Genomic DNA, 15,816 nt, shown 5'->3' on the forward strand with positions numbered 1-15,816 from the left:
CTGAGGAGGAAAAGAAGAGTTAGAGAGCACATGCAACCAGACTAGAGGAAGGCCATACTCAATTTACTGCACAAACAAAAACCTTCATGTGAATCGTTAGGAGCTCACAAGTACCAAGAAAGAAACTTTCTGGCAGAGAAAGATTTACAATACTGGATTGATTTATGGAGGAGACTTGGTGACCTTTTTAACCACAAATGGTTTTTTCATCACTTCTGTATCATCATTATCAATACCTTTTCTGGTACAATGGCGACTATCTCCACACTTTTTGAAAAAAAATAAAACGGGAGTATATTGTAATTGGCTCTGTCTGTCTGTCTGTCTGTCTGTCTGTCTGTCTGTCTGTCTGTCTGTCATGCTATCTCCTCCTAAATTTTCACCAATTCACTTGGGAGTTATGATCACCACATGGCAAGGAAGTGCAGGAGCAGTATCATTTTGGGCCTGCCCCCTGGGGAGGAGTCAAAAGGTCAAATATAGAAAAATGCAATTGTGGGCACATTTTAAAACATATTTAAACGAAACTTTGTATATGCAATCATCATTGGGGGTGCATGAAATATTTAACGATTTTTTGGTTTTGAAACCCAGTTCATGTCCCAGGTGGTGGGGACTGGTGATCATAGGTGTCAAAAGGGATTTTTTTTTAAAACTCAAAATTTGATATTGGGTCATTTCTGGTGGAACTTTTTGCCATCTTTCAACTCTACTTTAGGTGGAAAGCGTGGGGATTTGCGATGGCATGCCATCGACTTTGCTCTAGTTTCAATTTCAGTTGGTGGCAGCAAAAAGCTGAAATGACAACGCTCATCCCACATTTGATGAAATTTCAAGTGTTCATCCATAACACAATATTCACTTCAAAATATTAGCTTGTAGTTCCTCTTTACTGAGGAGCACATTCGATTCTTCCACAGTAGTGCCATATAGTGGACATATTGCTCTCCCGCTCGAAAATAAACGCGCCATTAGTCCTAAAATCTAGGGTTAACTGAACATCTGATCCACCCAATACATCTCTAAGCTGAACTGAGCTAAGGATTGCCTTGAAAATGGCTTTAAAATTTATTAAATATTTACACTAATACTACTGTTGTTGTCATCATTTTGCAACGGCTCACTGGATTGCATCACCACAGAATGGCATATATATTTATATATACTGTATATATATATATATATATATATATATATATATATATATATATATATATATATATATATATATATATATTGTTGCGAATTCGCGCCCGCCGGCATGCGAGCGGCCACGTAACTCGAATTGCGGCACGTCGCCCACCGGACGGACAATTCTGTCGTGACCCTCTCGGACTAACGCCGGGAACTAGTCACGGGTGGGCCTTTCGGCCTCACCACGATCGTGCCAATCGGCGCCCGCGTGGGATAGGGTTGTTCGCCAAATTCGACCTACCTAAGTACTCACGCGGAGGGTAGACCGGGCGATCGCACCTCGCCGCAGGTCGACTCCGGACACGGGCAACTGAAGCGACCCGTTCTGTACTATCGGCATAACCGAGCGGTGTTATCGTCGGCCTCGACGGTTCCGATTAATTATCGGGCGTATTAAGCCCACTACCAACCCTTTACGTGAAGCAAGATGGAGATTCAATTAAAGAAAAGACGAAGCAAAACGGGAAAAACAGTTCAACATAATGCACATTTATTCCGCAGCACACGGAGAGCACACATATACAATTACAACAATTATGCACCAAAAGCAGATGTTACAAAAGAAACACAACAATGCAGATCTACTACCGACTACGCCAGCACACGGCCACACTTACACAGTTTTACTTTACAGACGGCGCTGACAACACATTTACCCAAAAGCAAAAGAAAAGGGCCACCCTCAAAGACAAGGGGGCAGACGGGGCCTGTGGGCCACGAGACCGGGTGGATCCTACCCGTGTCTTGTGATGAGCCGCAAATGTGGCGGCGGTGCCCCGACTCCGCGCTCCTTCGCGGGTTTCGTTGGCACTGCTTGGAGTGGGGTGGGAACGGGGCCCCCTTTTCGCACTATCTCAGCACGGGGGGAAAAAAGGGGGGGAATTGTTGATGCTCTGGGGAAAGAGGATAGCTGGCTTGCTTGGGTCCCGCGACGAGCGACTCCACTGCGACCTCGTCGCCGACCGCCGTCTTCCTTGCCTCGGACCCGAGGTATCCGGTCCCCTCCGCAATTCTCCTCAGCCGACTGCAGCAAATCACCTCGACTGCACTCCAGGCTCCAAGCTTCCTCTCTCTGCAGCTCCCCGACAGACTCCGAACCCCGACAGACTGCCACTCTCCAGACCCGGTTCTCCTCAGCCGACTGCCTCCAACCCTTCTCCAACTCAAACTCTGACTAAATTCGCCCCGCGCTCGGCGCTTTATAGTCCGGCAGGAGAACCCATATGCAAATTTCTGGATCAGAACGAGCTCGGGGGTGGAGCCATGCTCACCCATTGGATGGAGAAAAAGGGGCATGAGTCTCCCCTGATCCTCGAATTTGCATTTCTCGATTCTACTCCGACACGCCTGGAGGCGGGGCCAAACCGCCCCGCGCTTGCTGATTGGACAGATCAGAAGTGGGCGTGTATCATTCCTGATCCGAATTCTCCTCGGAAAGGCCGCTATTTGCACCCGCGGCTCGGCACGCGTCCCGCACGAGGCCAGGACAGCCTGACGCTCGGTGCCCAAAAGCGGTGCGGGAATGGCCGCAGAAGGAGAGGCGAAGGTGGTGGAGGTTTTAAAGTGCTGGTCCATGGCCATGGCGACGTTTGGAATTGCGGTGATGCGATGTTTGCAGGAGCGAGTTGTGAAGGTAAAGGTCGTGGCTGTTGGCGTTGTTGTTGTTGTTGTTGTTGTTGTGAAGCGGCGTTGCGGTTGGTGGTTGTTGTGTGATGGCGGTTGAGACGTGGTTGGTTCAAAATGAAGATAGAACAGAAAAATGGCTATCTTAAAGGGTCGCAGCCCGAATGAATCACATTTATTCCCTCTAAATAACGGGGTTGGGGCTAACTACACATGTACTTACAGAGATATCTCACCTACGGGACCTGAATGGTGGTTTGCGAATTTCCTCAACCGTAACAATGTGTATATATATATATATATATATATATATATATATATATATATATATATATATATATATATATATATATATATATATATATATATATATATATATATATATATATATATACATATATAACAGAGCCTGGTGTTGGCGCAGTGGTTAGGGCAGTGGCTTGGGATCCAAAAGGTCCCGAGTTCAAGCCCCGTTGGGCCACTGAATTAATTCACCAGGGGGTTGACTCAGCCTGTCATCCTTCCGAGGTCGGCAAAATGAGTACCAGTGCACTGAGCCGGTGTATACCCCGGTTAAAATAGGTGTACCATATCCCTGTGTCATAAGAGGCGACCTGGGTTGCGTCAGGAAGGGCATCCGGCGTAAAACATGTGCCAAATTACTATGTGGATCATACGGATGATCCGCTGTGGCGACCCCGAACGGGAGCAGCCGAAAGCAGAAGAAGAAGATATATATATATAAATATATATAGAAATATATATATATATATATATATATATATATATATATATATATATATATATATATATATATATATATATCACATATTTGTGTTCTGCCTCAAAATGCATTTATATGGGCTGAGGCCGACTGGTACTGAGCTGCTTTTGTATATAGAGTCAAGGATCCTGGAAGAGCTCGAACACAGAATGGATCAGGCCACAACATATGAAAAGGAACAGCAGAAAGAGAGAGAATGGGGAAATGCCAACAACAGGGTAGAGGGAGGAACAGATGGAGATGGACAAACAAGGAATGCAGGTAATGATGAGGAGAAGAGGAGAATGCAAGGGGGGGGGACAACATGGAAAAAGGCAAAATTTGGGGTGGTTGTGGTTTAATTGGTATGGATAATAGTTTTGGATATGGGATGATCTGAGATTGTGGTGAACAGCAGCCTTGAAGACCTGGAGGGAAGAATGAAATTGAAGAGAATGTATAAGTTGGTTTCTGCTCTATCAAGAACACTCCTCCACCACCCTATATCACCATCCATCTCTCTCCACTCTCCATCCACCTCCACCTTTCTAACATCCCTCTTCGCACAATCCTCCCCTCTCAACTGCGGTCTACCCCCTTTTTTCTCCTGCCATGCTCTTTCAACACATCTGCTCTCTTTGGAAGTCTATTTTCTTCCATCTGTACCAGGTCCATTTCAGCCGGCTCTTTACCAGTCTTCCTGTCAAGCTCATTCTCACACTGATCTTTCTAAGTTCATTCATCTTTCTTCTATCCATCCTTTTCACTCCCACAATTACCCTGACCCAGTTGTTCTCACGGACCTGAAGCATCTGTTGTCTCTCCATCAATGCAACTGTCTCCAGACTATAGAGGTGTACCTGCATTACACAAGACTTTGGGACTTTCCCTTTCAACTTCCTTTATTCCTGTTCATCATCAAACTCATCACTTGTTTTAAAAGCAATTGACTGCTAACTCACGGATGCACTCTCTGCTCTTTGGCTAGCCCACAGACACCCTCTGTTTTTTTTTTTTTTACCTAATACAAGGATGTAGTCATTGCTCTTTGGTAACTTGTGGACACACTGACTATCTTCTGGTTAACCCATGGATGAGCTAACTGATCAATAACTCAGATGACAAACACCCTGCAATTATCATAACTCATCGATAACACAACAATTCAAGGATATATATATTTTTATTGACTAAACCACATAAGTTTGTTGTTTATGGCGAACCGATGTTGGTGGGTTTAGCTCACTTTGTCCTGCTACTCCCAATTTAACCCTGAAAATGCTATTTTCATTGAGTCATTGAGATAATCTAGCTGACTAGTTAAGCTTACAAAAAGCAGAATGAACAACTCGGCTTGCTCATGAAGGCTAGTATTGATGAAGGGTTAACGCCTGAAATGTCAGGTTCTCATTGCTTCCCATGACAGTTGGCAAACATTTGATTGGCAGACTCGGTGGCATAATGGAAAGAGCGTCCGCTCTGAGTCCCGGAGGTCGGTGGTTCGATTCCAATCCTGACCTAGTCATACAAACGTCTTCCTTGCTTGATGATCAGCATTTAAAGGACAGAGCGCAGACAAACCAAATAGGTTGGCATTCATGGGGAGGGGGAAATGTATCCTTAGTTACCATGGTGAGTGTGGAGAGAATAGCAACATCATAAAGATGGCGTCGCTGGTAACCAGAGTTTTCTGGGAAGTGACGTCACTCCCACCCAAGCTCAGTGAATGTTCGTCTGAGGTCGAGTCAAGTGTTGTCGTGTGTGTGTGTGTGCGTGCGTGCGTGCGTGCGTGCGTGCGTGCGTGCGTGCGTGCGTGCGTGCGTGTGTGTGTGTGTGTGTGTGTGTGTGTGTGTGTGTGTGTGTTTTGTAGGCAGTTCCTTGGAGAGCCTTAAACTCCACAACTAAGAAAAAAAAATTCCATCCATGAAGATTCAGAAAGTGTTTTTTTTCAGTTTGGATAAACAAATCATAATTTTGTTTTAAAAGTCACTAGATGACCTGTGAACAAGTTGGGTTCTCGTTGTGACAGCGGTTGATGAAAAAAATCATTTCAAGAAAAAAAACACAAAGATAGCTCCAGTGAACTATACCGCTGAGGTTGTTTGCATTGATCAAATACTCACGAAGAGTACTTGACTGAATCGGGAATTGATTTTTTAATTTTTTTTTTCGTTGAACGAAATTTGATACTGCACACCGCAGGAGAACGGTGAGCAAGATGGGCTGAAAATTTTCATGCTATCGTGTATCGTTTTGGCTGTATTTTGGGATCATACATACATACATACATACATACATACATACATACATACATACATACATACAAGATGAGAGTTTCAGTAATATACTAGACGACCCTTGAACCCGTTGGGTTCCCGTTGTGACAGCGGTTGATGAAAAAAAAATCATTTCAAGAAAAAAAAAAAGATCGCTCCAGCGAACTATACCGCTGAGGTTGTTTGCATTGATCAAATAATCCCGAAGAGTACTTGACTGAATCGGGAATTGATTTTTTAATAATTTTTTTCTTTGCACGATTTGAACAAAACTTGACACTGCACACCGCAGGAGAATGTAGACTAAGGTGGGCCCAAAATTTTTGCGCTATCATGTACCGTTTTGGCTGTATTTCGGGAACATACATACATACATACATACATACATACATACATACATACATACATAGAAGATGAGAGATTTAGTAATATATAGATAGAAGATATATAGCTAGATGGTGCACCAATCATGTTAACTTGACTGTCTTTACACGTTAAAAAAATTGTGTTCCTCATTTGCATTGGTTTAAAATGAATGAATAATGGACCCAAACCCACCTCCTTCAAATTCCCTGCTTTCTTTCCTGAAAGTCCCTGTAATGTCCATCTTGTATACCCCTTCCCCACCCCCTCTCCCTTCCACAGATCTCTTAATGTCTGTTCCCCACTGTTTTGTCCTTCCCACTCCCTCCCCTCTTGTCTCATGCCCCCCCTCCCCGCTTTGTGTTGTGTGTTAGCTCTCATACGAGCCTCGACAAGGTATACAAAAAAAGGGTTATACTGGGTGGTTTGCCATTGCCTTCCTAGCAATCGTTAGGGTACACTAAATTGAGGTAAAGGAAGTTGTGGAGAGCCAAAAGTGCATATGTAGTTGGGCCATTAAAGTGGAGTAGAGCTGACATTGATGGACCAGAGGGGTATGCACACTCATTTCTAAGCTGTCTCACTTGGGTTCGAATCCCAACCCAGCTATAAATTGTCATTCCAGTATTTAACATGCCGTCCCTCGGATGGACGTTAAACAGGCATCTGCTGGCATTAGTTGGTGGGTGTTAAAGATCCCATTGTGCCCTCATGACGAGTGTAGGTGAGCTATCACCGACACTCATTAACAAATTACAAATTCCTGCCATTAACATTGCATCAGTGCCACAGCTGTGCTCTCAGCCAATGATGCTACCCCACAGCCATGTGTTACATCTGAAAGAAGAAAATGCCACCTCATCTATGTGATGCCAGAAACTTTTTTTGTATGCAGCACAAGGTTGTGGGGTAGCATATTTTTCTGAGGGCGTTGCTGTGCCACTGATGCAGTGCCCTCTGTAGGTTATGACACAAACATGGAATTTGTTCAGGGTGTCGGCGATAACTCGCCAACTATTTGCAAAGGACACCGTGGGATCTTCAACGACCACCAACTAATGTCGCAGGATTGGACGCTGAGTTTAACACACATCCCAGGGACGGCACACACATTGATGGATCACTCTGCATGTGAAGCACCACAGTTTATAGCTGGGTCGGGATTCAAACCCAGGCTATATCGCTGAGAAGCCAGTGGGCATACCTCTAAGACATCCTGGCAGCCCATGTTGGTTGGTACCGTGGCTTTATCCACACCAAGGGAGAGATAACTCATGGATAATGTCTCTACATTCATGGCGGTTATTGATCAAAAGACAAAATGAGACTGTGGGTGATACAGCATTTCAAATGGGCTTTAGTTGAAAACCCAAACTTGGATCTTTAGCAATCAGTATTATATGTTGGTCTATGATTTGGGGGTTAACCCAAACCCTAGCTTACCCAGCATTCTCCAGTAAATAATTAACCTCCGCCATCGAAGATCGGAGGTTACTGTTTTCATCCCTTTCTGTTTGTTTGTTTGTTTGTTTGTTTGTTTGTTTGTTTGTTTGTGAACAGTATTACGGAAAAAACTCCTCGACGGATTTCGACGAAACTTGGTGGGGGTTAGGTATGGTCCAAGGATCATTCCATTAGATTTTGGACTTGGTCCCCCCTCCCCCCAAATAAAATTGTTAGAGAAAATTTTTTTTTTTTTTGCATTTCTACTTGTTTTAAGTGATTTCCAACCACCCCCCAAAAAAAATTGTTTGAGAAAAATTTTTTTTTTACATGTTTGAAGTGATTTCCAACCCCCCCAAAAGAAATTGTTCGAGAAAAAAAAAATTTTTGCAACTTTTTTTTTCAACAAAATTTCGATTTCTTTTTTTTTTGCATTTCTTCATGTTCTAAGTGATTTCCAACCCCCCCCCAAAAGAAATTTGTTTGAGGGAATTATTTTTGCATTTCTACATGTTTTAAGTGATTTCCAACCCCCCCCCCAAAAAAAAATGTTGGAGAAAAGAACTATTACTCTGTCAGCACTTGACATATTTAATGAATAAGATATAAGGTTCACTTGAGTGACCCAGCAGTATTGGCGGCGGAGGTTTTGCACTCTCCCGAGTGCTCCCCCTCTAGTTTACATTGTGATGTCACTGTTAAAAGGCAAAGTGGCTCATGTCTATTTCTATTGGTAGACTAGTCCCTTCGTTAAACCGAGTGTTAAGGGTGAATGACCCTTACCAACGGTGGTCACTGGAAAACGTGTTCTTTCTTTGGATTTTTAATTTGTGACGAATGTACAGAAATGAATCATGTAAATGCCATGTTCAGCACCATTTCATTAATTTTCCATGTGGGTTTTAAGAGGGCATCTACTTATTATGTATGCATCAGGTGGCCGAGCGTGGCTCAAGAGGGAATTGAAATTGAGAAAACGATGACGAGGGAGGATGTTAGGGCAGATCGATGGGTGGGGGAGTGTAGAGAGAAAGGAATTGAGTTTGGAAGGATGTGGGGGTCAAAAATTCCACCATGTTTGCGTACCTAATAAATATATGGACCCATTTCAGGAAATTCAGAAAACAGTCAAAGTTTGTAAGAGGAACACTATTCCAAGTCTTGGATGACACCACAACCTTCAGCCATAAATTTGTGAACGGGACTTCAAAACACGATTGTGCTTAATTTGATACTTTCCCATGCTGGTCCAGTATTTAACATGCCGTCCTGGTCTTTTAACATGCTGCTGGTCTTTTAACATGCTGGTCCAGCATGGCTGTTTAATAGTAGAGAAACATTTATTCTTCTCCTCTTCCCTTTATAAGGAGTGAGGTCCAATGGTACCAGTCTTTTCCCTGTCTTGACCACAATGCTCCTCCATTTTCCCCTGTCATCAGCCAACTCTCTCCACTCTCCAACCACTCCCAACTGACTGATATCCCTCCTCACACAATCCTCCCATCTCAATCGCGGTCTACTCTTTTCTCCTACCTTCATCCTTCAACCTATCCACTCTCTTTGCCATTCTCTCTTCTCCCCATCCGCACCAAGTGTCCAGCCCATCTCAGCCGGCATTTCACCAATCTCCCCGTCAAGCTCATCTGCACACCAATCTCCTCTCTCGATTCATCCATCCTTCTATGCACCCGCTTCACTCCCGCAAATCCTCCTGACCCAGTTATCTTGCAGACCTGCAACCTCTGTGTCTGTCTATCTCTATCAGTGCCGTCATCTCAGGTGGGGAAATAAACATGAGTTTACCCATTCTGAATATTTACAATTAAACGTGGACTTCCTTTTATCATCAAAATGTTTTCTTTAGAAAAACTCTGCCACATGTGATGTCACAGTACTGCTCAGTTGTAGTCGGAGCGAATCACGACTGCTATCCGTCCATTGCAGTGAAGAACTTTGGGAAGTCCCTTGTTCGGTTTCCACCATAACTGGTTGATTACTCTCCGATGTGCTCATTGACTTTCGAAACAAACTCCTGCTTAAATGAATTTGTGTTTTTACCGTCATTCACTCGGGTCTCCTCACCTCAGGTGCAAGGCCTGGTGTTGGCTTAATGGTTAAGGTGCTTGGCTTAAGATCCTAAGGTCTTGAGTTCAAGCCACTGTCGGGCTGTTGAATTAACACCAGGTAGGGTTGACTCAGCCTGTCATCCTTCTGAGGATGGTCATCCTTCTGAGGTTGGCAAAATGAGTACGAGCTTATTGGTAACAGGGGCATTGCATCAGCAGCACAGCTGTGCCACAGAAAACGATTCAGCCATGTGCAGGTCAAGGAATAAATAAAATAATCCCCAGGTGTAATGAATGAGTGTAAAGAATGTGAAGTGAGTGTTATGGATCATGGTGGTGCTGTTTCACAAAAAACATTTCCACAAGCGTTTTCTCTCTCGCCAGAGGGCATTGCATTTGGGTCCGTTTGTAAGGTTGTCTCTCTGTCTGCACATAATGTGCTGACGTAGGAAACAAACGCCACCAGGTGGTAGCCAGTATTACACAATATCTTTTTTCTTTTTCAATTGAGTACGTCTATAAAGTACGTACTACTACAATGTGAGTACGTCGATACAGGACATACTATTAAGCATGTGAGAATATAAAGTACATACAATTGGAACTGAATCTATACAATAAACCTGAAGAGGTCTGTCCGCTGTATAACCATAAACCCAAGTGGTCACTGCATCATCTACACACCGCACACCAGCACACAAAACAAGCCCTGGTGAGGGTGTGCAATCTCTGATTGTTTTTTTCTAGTTGAACTTGAATTCAGCTCAGTGGTCGAAGAAATTCATGCTACTTCATTTCATTTCCACGTGAAAGCCAGGCCAAAATCCACAGCTCGGTTCTTGGTATGGCACCTCCCAAGCCGTGAACGGTGCAACATCGATATGTGAAGGCATCGTGGGGAGAATGCCATCACGGGTGACTTCCCGTTCGAAGGCGAGCATGAACTATGCATAGGGGAATGGCACAACTTGGCTGAAAAGAACATATCCTGTCCCAATGCCAAAAGTATGCCCCCTACCTCCTCCGGGAGTGAAACCCCCTCTGGGGAGTGAAGATTCAAGGAAGGAGCTATCATGAGTCTTCCCTTTCACTCCACAGGGGGGTCTCATATGGAAATTTGACACATGACGCAATGGTATGAATGAACTGCATTCGTAACGAGGTGAAAGAGGATGTGCAGTTCATCAAGACACGTTGCTCGGTACCTCCTTCGCATCAAAATGCTCTTAGCATTCCCATGAACATCACAGAGCAATTAGCGGAGCTGAATGATTTAGATCCCAGCACATGATTAATTAATTAAATGAACATTAACTAATGACTTCAAATTGATTTGAATACATATTGACGAAGTTTTGAGTAAGGATCCGGATTTGGGAGATGAAATTGGAAGGAGGTATTGACCATCACTCGCAAGTTGCCTGTGCCCGCATGGGATTCTAAACGGGGTAGGGTCGTAGGGTCGTAGGGATGGAGAAGGCAAAAATGTAAATGATGTCTTCTGTCATCGAGCCGGCAAGCTGGGAGAAACAATTCACATTTATTACAACATTTTATGCAACTTAAATGCTCTAATGGCGACGAGGTGCTCCATTTGAACGTGTTTCTTCAATATATGTAGCTTTTTGAAACAGAATGTCCATAATTAAAAAAAAAAAATCTGTATTGGTGTCAAAGCTAGTGACCAACTGCAAATTAATAGTAGGATGAAGTGTTGGGAAAGATGGAGTACGTCAGTTACTTTACTACCATCTTGCACTCGGATCAAGGACACAATTGAGATGGAATATTGGCTTTTCATTTCATCAGACAAATGACAACACTTCCACCCTGGAGACCTTGGTGATTCAGGAATCGGGCTCACCTGGATCACCTTAACCGTAAACTGGAAGGGAAACTGCTGCCTTGCAGCATCGTAATCCTAGACACGACGCAGACAAATGCAGTTGATAAAAAAGAGAATGTTTATTTTATTTATTTAGTTAAAACAGAGGCTCTGTTGGGGACATACGCATAAGCCAGTGTCATGAAATGGGAAGGGCTTGGGAACTAACCAAAGGAAATGGCTCAAAACTAAAGGAAAAGATCAAGATGGTTTGATGCACATTAAATATAACGGGCACCATGGGGATTATGGTGCACATGATTAGTTGGAACTGGAATGATTTGTAACGGAGACTAGCTTGATAATAATTACCAGGCTGCGAAATCACAGAGTACCATTCTAATTGATCCCAAGTACTCATTGTTTCAGGACAGTATATAACTTTTACAAAGGCAGGTACTACTAATATTACACAGAATGGTCAACACTTTGAGGTACAGTATATAAACAACGTTAAGAAAAGCAAAAATGGGTACAGCAATCGACATTAAGGAAAGTAATGTGAACTCCAAAAGAGGGTGTACTCATCATTACTACCGTCCGTCTGTGCAAGACCAGGGTGGCAGTTTACAGTCTGGCTGGGAATGAAGCCCAACTCGAAGATAAGTGTGCTTCCTCTGAGCTCTGACTCGAGAGAAAAATGAAATTTAAATTAGAACTTTTGTTGGAGTGGTGTCACATATGCTGGAAATTTTAAAATTTTGGTGTGTGTGTCTGTGTTTGTGTACTTTTTTTTGATTTGATGTACCATACTCTTTGCAGAGCGTTGGTGCTGCCGAAGCAGTTTGTTGGCAAGGGTTATAGTGGGTGGTTTACCATTGCCTTACGAGCATTGTTGGTCCGTGCTCTGTCCTTTTTTTTATATTTTTATAAATGTTGAATGTCAAGCAAGGAAGCAGCACGTACTATTTTTAAAGTCTTTAGTGTGACTCGGCCTGGGTTTGACCACCGACCTCCCAGACTCTGAGCAGATGCTCCAAGCATTCCAACACCGAGTCTGGTTTCTATACATATAGAAACACATGGATATCTCATTGATATGCTTCATGATCACGAAACACATGGAGTCGATTTTTCATGCCGCCCACAATAGTTGTAGAAATGCTGGGGGTTTCACCCTGCATGTGTTAGAATACATAAAATAAAATGAACGGCACGTTGGTGGGTTCTGGAAAGTTTGTGGGTCCTGCGGAGCTTACCCGGCGGGGCTAGAAGCGTCTCTGTGCTCCTACACCCTTCCAGTAGTCCAATATGTCATGCAAATCCTCGTGCTGTGCCAGGCGCACCTTGCGCTTCAATGCACTTCCCGCTGCCAGTGGTTCGTCTTCTGTGGAAATGTGAGCTACGGTGCGACGAAGGGGGCGTCGAAGCCTCCGCAACAAAGACAGTGTCCCGCGAGATCCCGCCGCCTCGGGGCTGGATGCGTATCCGCGGCCCCCAGGCACAGCCATTGCGCCCGCAGTGAGGTCGGAACCACGAGCTGAGCTTGGAGAGCCGCACGGAGCCTCAATCGCACCGCTCGCCTGCCCAGGACAGGAGAAGCAGTGACGAGCATGGGGCACACCAAGGGGCTCAGGGTGGAGCGGAAGCAGGACGGGGTTAGTAAGGGTTAGAGGAACAGGGTTGCGCTCGGCACCTCTGTGAGCCCGTACTACTCCGGGGCTGGGCGACCCATGTTCGCTGCTTGTGCAGCCCCCCTGGGCTCCATGATTGCAGGAACCAAGCGGAATATACATTGCCTTGTCTAGAGCAGGGAGGCTTCGAGCAGTTCTCTCCGATCTAACAGGTGCCTCCAAGCGTGCCTCCTGCAGATTTTGCTGTTGATCCACCAGTGAGCTGACTGGATCATTAGCATCAGACTTAAGCACGTCAATGCAACTATTAATGATGAGGTTCACACGATCCACTTCCCGAGCAATGGTCGATATCTCGACGCTGTCCTCACCAGATGGCCTAAGCTCCATGTGTTCCTCATCTGCCCGGACTTCCATGTACTCACTCTTGCTGAGAGAGCCACTCTGTGGGGATCGTGGTCCAAATCTTGGGCTTTTGTTTTCTTGGGGACTCCTTCGCTCCATGACCCCCACTCTGGGAACTCCTGCAACACTACTGGGGGACTTAACCCGCTGCCCCCCATCACTCTGCTGCCGCTCCAACTCGTGTTTACGCCGTATGAAACAGAATGCGGCCATGAAGGCCAGGGCTAGAGCTCCTGCACTGCCAAATAGAGCGGCTGCACGGTACGTGCTTGAACTCGTTAATCCGAGTTGTGCTGAGTCGCGAAGTTTATTTTCTTCCTCTTTAGCAGACAATTGCAGGCACGTATGGTTCGTGTTGGGCCCGTTCCGGATGGAGACCACGCATACCATGTGCATGCCACGTGATGGAATCCCATGCAATGTTACATCCTCGCTCTGGTCGTGCAAATTCTGCAGAACATGCTCACGACTATTGTTGTAACTTGCGAGGGCGTACATGCGGTCAAAGGGCCTTGGAATTCGTACTCGGATTGTGGCAGAGCCACGTGACAACCGCAGCAACTTGAGGCTCGGCCGTGTGTTTGGAGGCTCCGTAACACCCCCCTGCTTGCCGCGCGAGACGTCTCTGATCACAGGTGGGATCTCGTCTTCACCAGGCATGCACGTCTCGCAGCTTTCAGCGGGAGCTTCGGCACCTTCCCCTTCACCGGTGGAAGTAGTCAAAGAGCTTTCAGATGTCACTGGAGGCGTATAGCCTTTGCAGGACTCAGAAAGCTCTTCCCTGGTGGTGCGCGGGAAGCCTTTCTGAGGGCGCAGCAGGAATTGGCCCATAAGATCTTCTGGGGTTTGACACTGCAGCAAGTCCAAATTTGGGACCCCCACACCACGAAAGCTCCACATCCATCGGAGCAGCGGAAGCATATCACAAGAGCAGTGTAGAGGATTCGCAGACAAATGAAGCCACTCGAGGTGACTCAAGTTTTGTATGGTCTTCGGGTTGAGGTTCCGGAGTTTGTTATCAGAGAGGTCCAGAGTACGGAGGTTTGGGGAGTCCTTGAGGGCGCTTGCAGAGATTCGCCTCAGATGATTTGACTGGAGATACAGGTATTCGAGTGAGAACAGGCCGCTAAAGGTGAGGTTTCCAATCATCACGAGGCGATTTGTACCGAGTCTCAGCACACGCAGTGAGTCTTGAGTGGAAAAAGCTCCTTCTTCGATGAATTCAATGTGATTGTGACTTAAGTCCAAGTATGAGAGGTTGGAAAACCGCATTATGTCCTCCTGCTTGATTTTCTTGATGTGGTTACGGTTGAGGCGCAGGTCTAAGATGGAGCCATTGATAGTGCGGGGAACCTCCTCATACGGAGGCATGTTCTGGCTGCAGATGGCACGAAGTGTCACGTCGTTATCACCCTCAAGGATCCAGCAGTCGGCAGCAACCTTGATGGCATGAACCGAGAGGATGGTGAGACGACAGCAGAACGTGGCGAAGTGCCGCACACCAGGGCTGTGGAGTCGCATCCCTCGCTCGTCAATGCCGGGACTCGAAGAGTCCGCCGTTCGTTAGGCTTGACGGAGTCGGTTTGACCATGCGGGGCGTGGGAAGAACGTAGAAGAGACGAGGGAACACACCAGGTGGTGCGGCCCCGTGCGCATCCTTTCCTCTCCACCGCATGATGCTGCTTTTGCGCCCCAATACTTGGAGATCCCTCAAGCAGGCACCATGACGTCGCACCAATGGGAACTCTCTGGAAAAAGAGAGAAAATATCAACTGGCAGGTAGGACGAGATCTCTCTGAGGTTTGACACTCAGTACTGGATGAACAAAGCGCTGTCGAATCCCACGCGCTCTGTACCCCGCCCCCTAAATCTCATTCCCAGCCCTGCCCTTCATACTCTGCCTGTCCTGCTCCAGCCCATCATCGCCTACCCCAAGTGACCCCCCCCTTCTCAAGTCCTGGATCAAGGACCCTACTTAATCCACCATCCCCGCCCTCTCCCGTGAGGTCTCGGATCCCGGCTCATGGATGGAGCTGATGTGCATGTGAGTCCATGCAAAGCGCACGCTCAAGGCGTTCGATTCTCGCGCACAAGAGAAGCGTGTCGCGTGCTGGTTATCGACATGGTTATTAACACTCCCGGACATAACACGACCACTGATAAGGTGAATGCAGCGGCAAAACCATTCTGAGGTTATAAATGTGTAAAAGACCATACGATAACT

The 15,816-nt window shown here is 45.8% G+C and overlaps 1 protein-coding gene across 1 annotated transcript in view; it reads right to left on the bottom strand.

The window, feature by feature from the left end:
* Window positions 1-11,674: 11,674 nt before the first annotated feature.
* The window catches only part of LOC147012028 (protein ELFN1-like), a 9,438-nt gene continuing 5,296 nt past the window's right edge, over window positions 11,675-15,816 (bottom strand). The window contains exon 2 of the mRNA XM_085858041.1: window positions 11,675-15,340. Coding sequence (XP_085714167.1) covers window positions 12,822-15,113 — 2,292 coding nt within the window. The 5' untranslated portion in view covers window positions 15,114-15,340 and the 3' untranslated portion in view covers window positions 11,675-12,821. The remainder of the gene's footprint in view (window positions 15,341-15,816) is intronic.

Source organism: Eptatretus burgeri, chromosome 15 (assembly GCF_056783735.1).
Source record: "Eptatretus burgeri isolate ZD-2024b chromosome 15, Ebu_testis_v1, whole genome shotgun sequence".
Classification (NCBI taxonomy): Eukaryota; Metazoa; Chordata; class Myxini; order Myxiniformes; family Myxinidae; genus Eptatretus; species Eptatretus burgeri.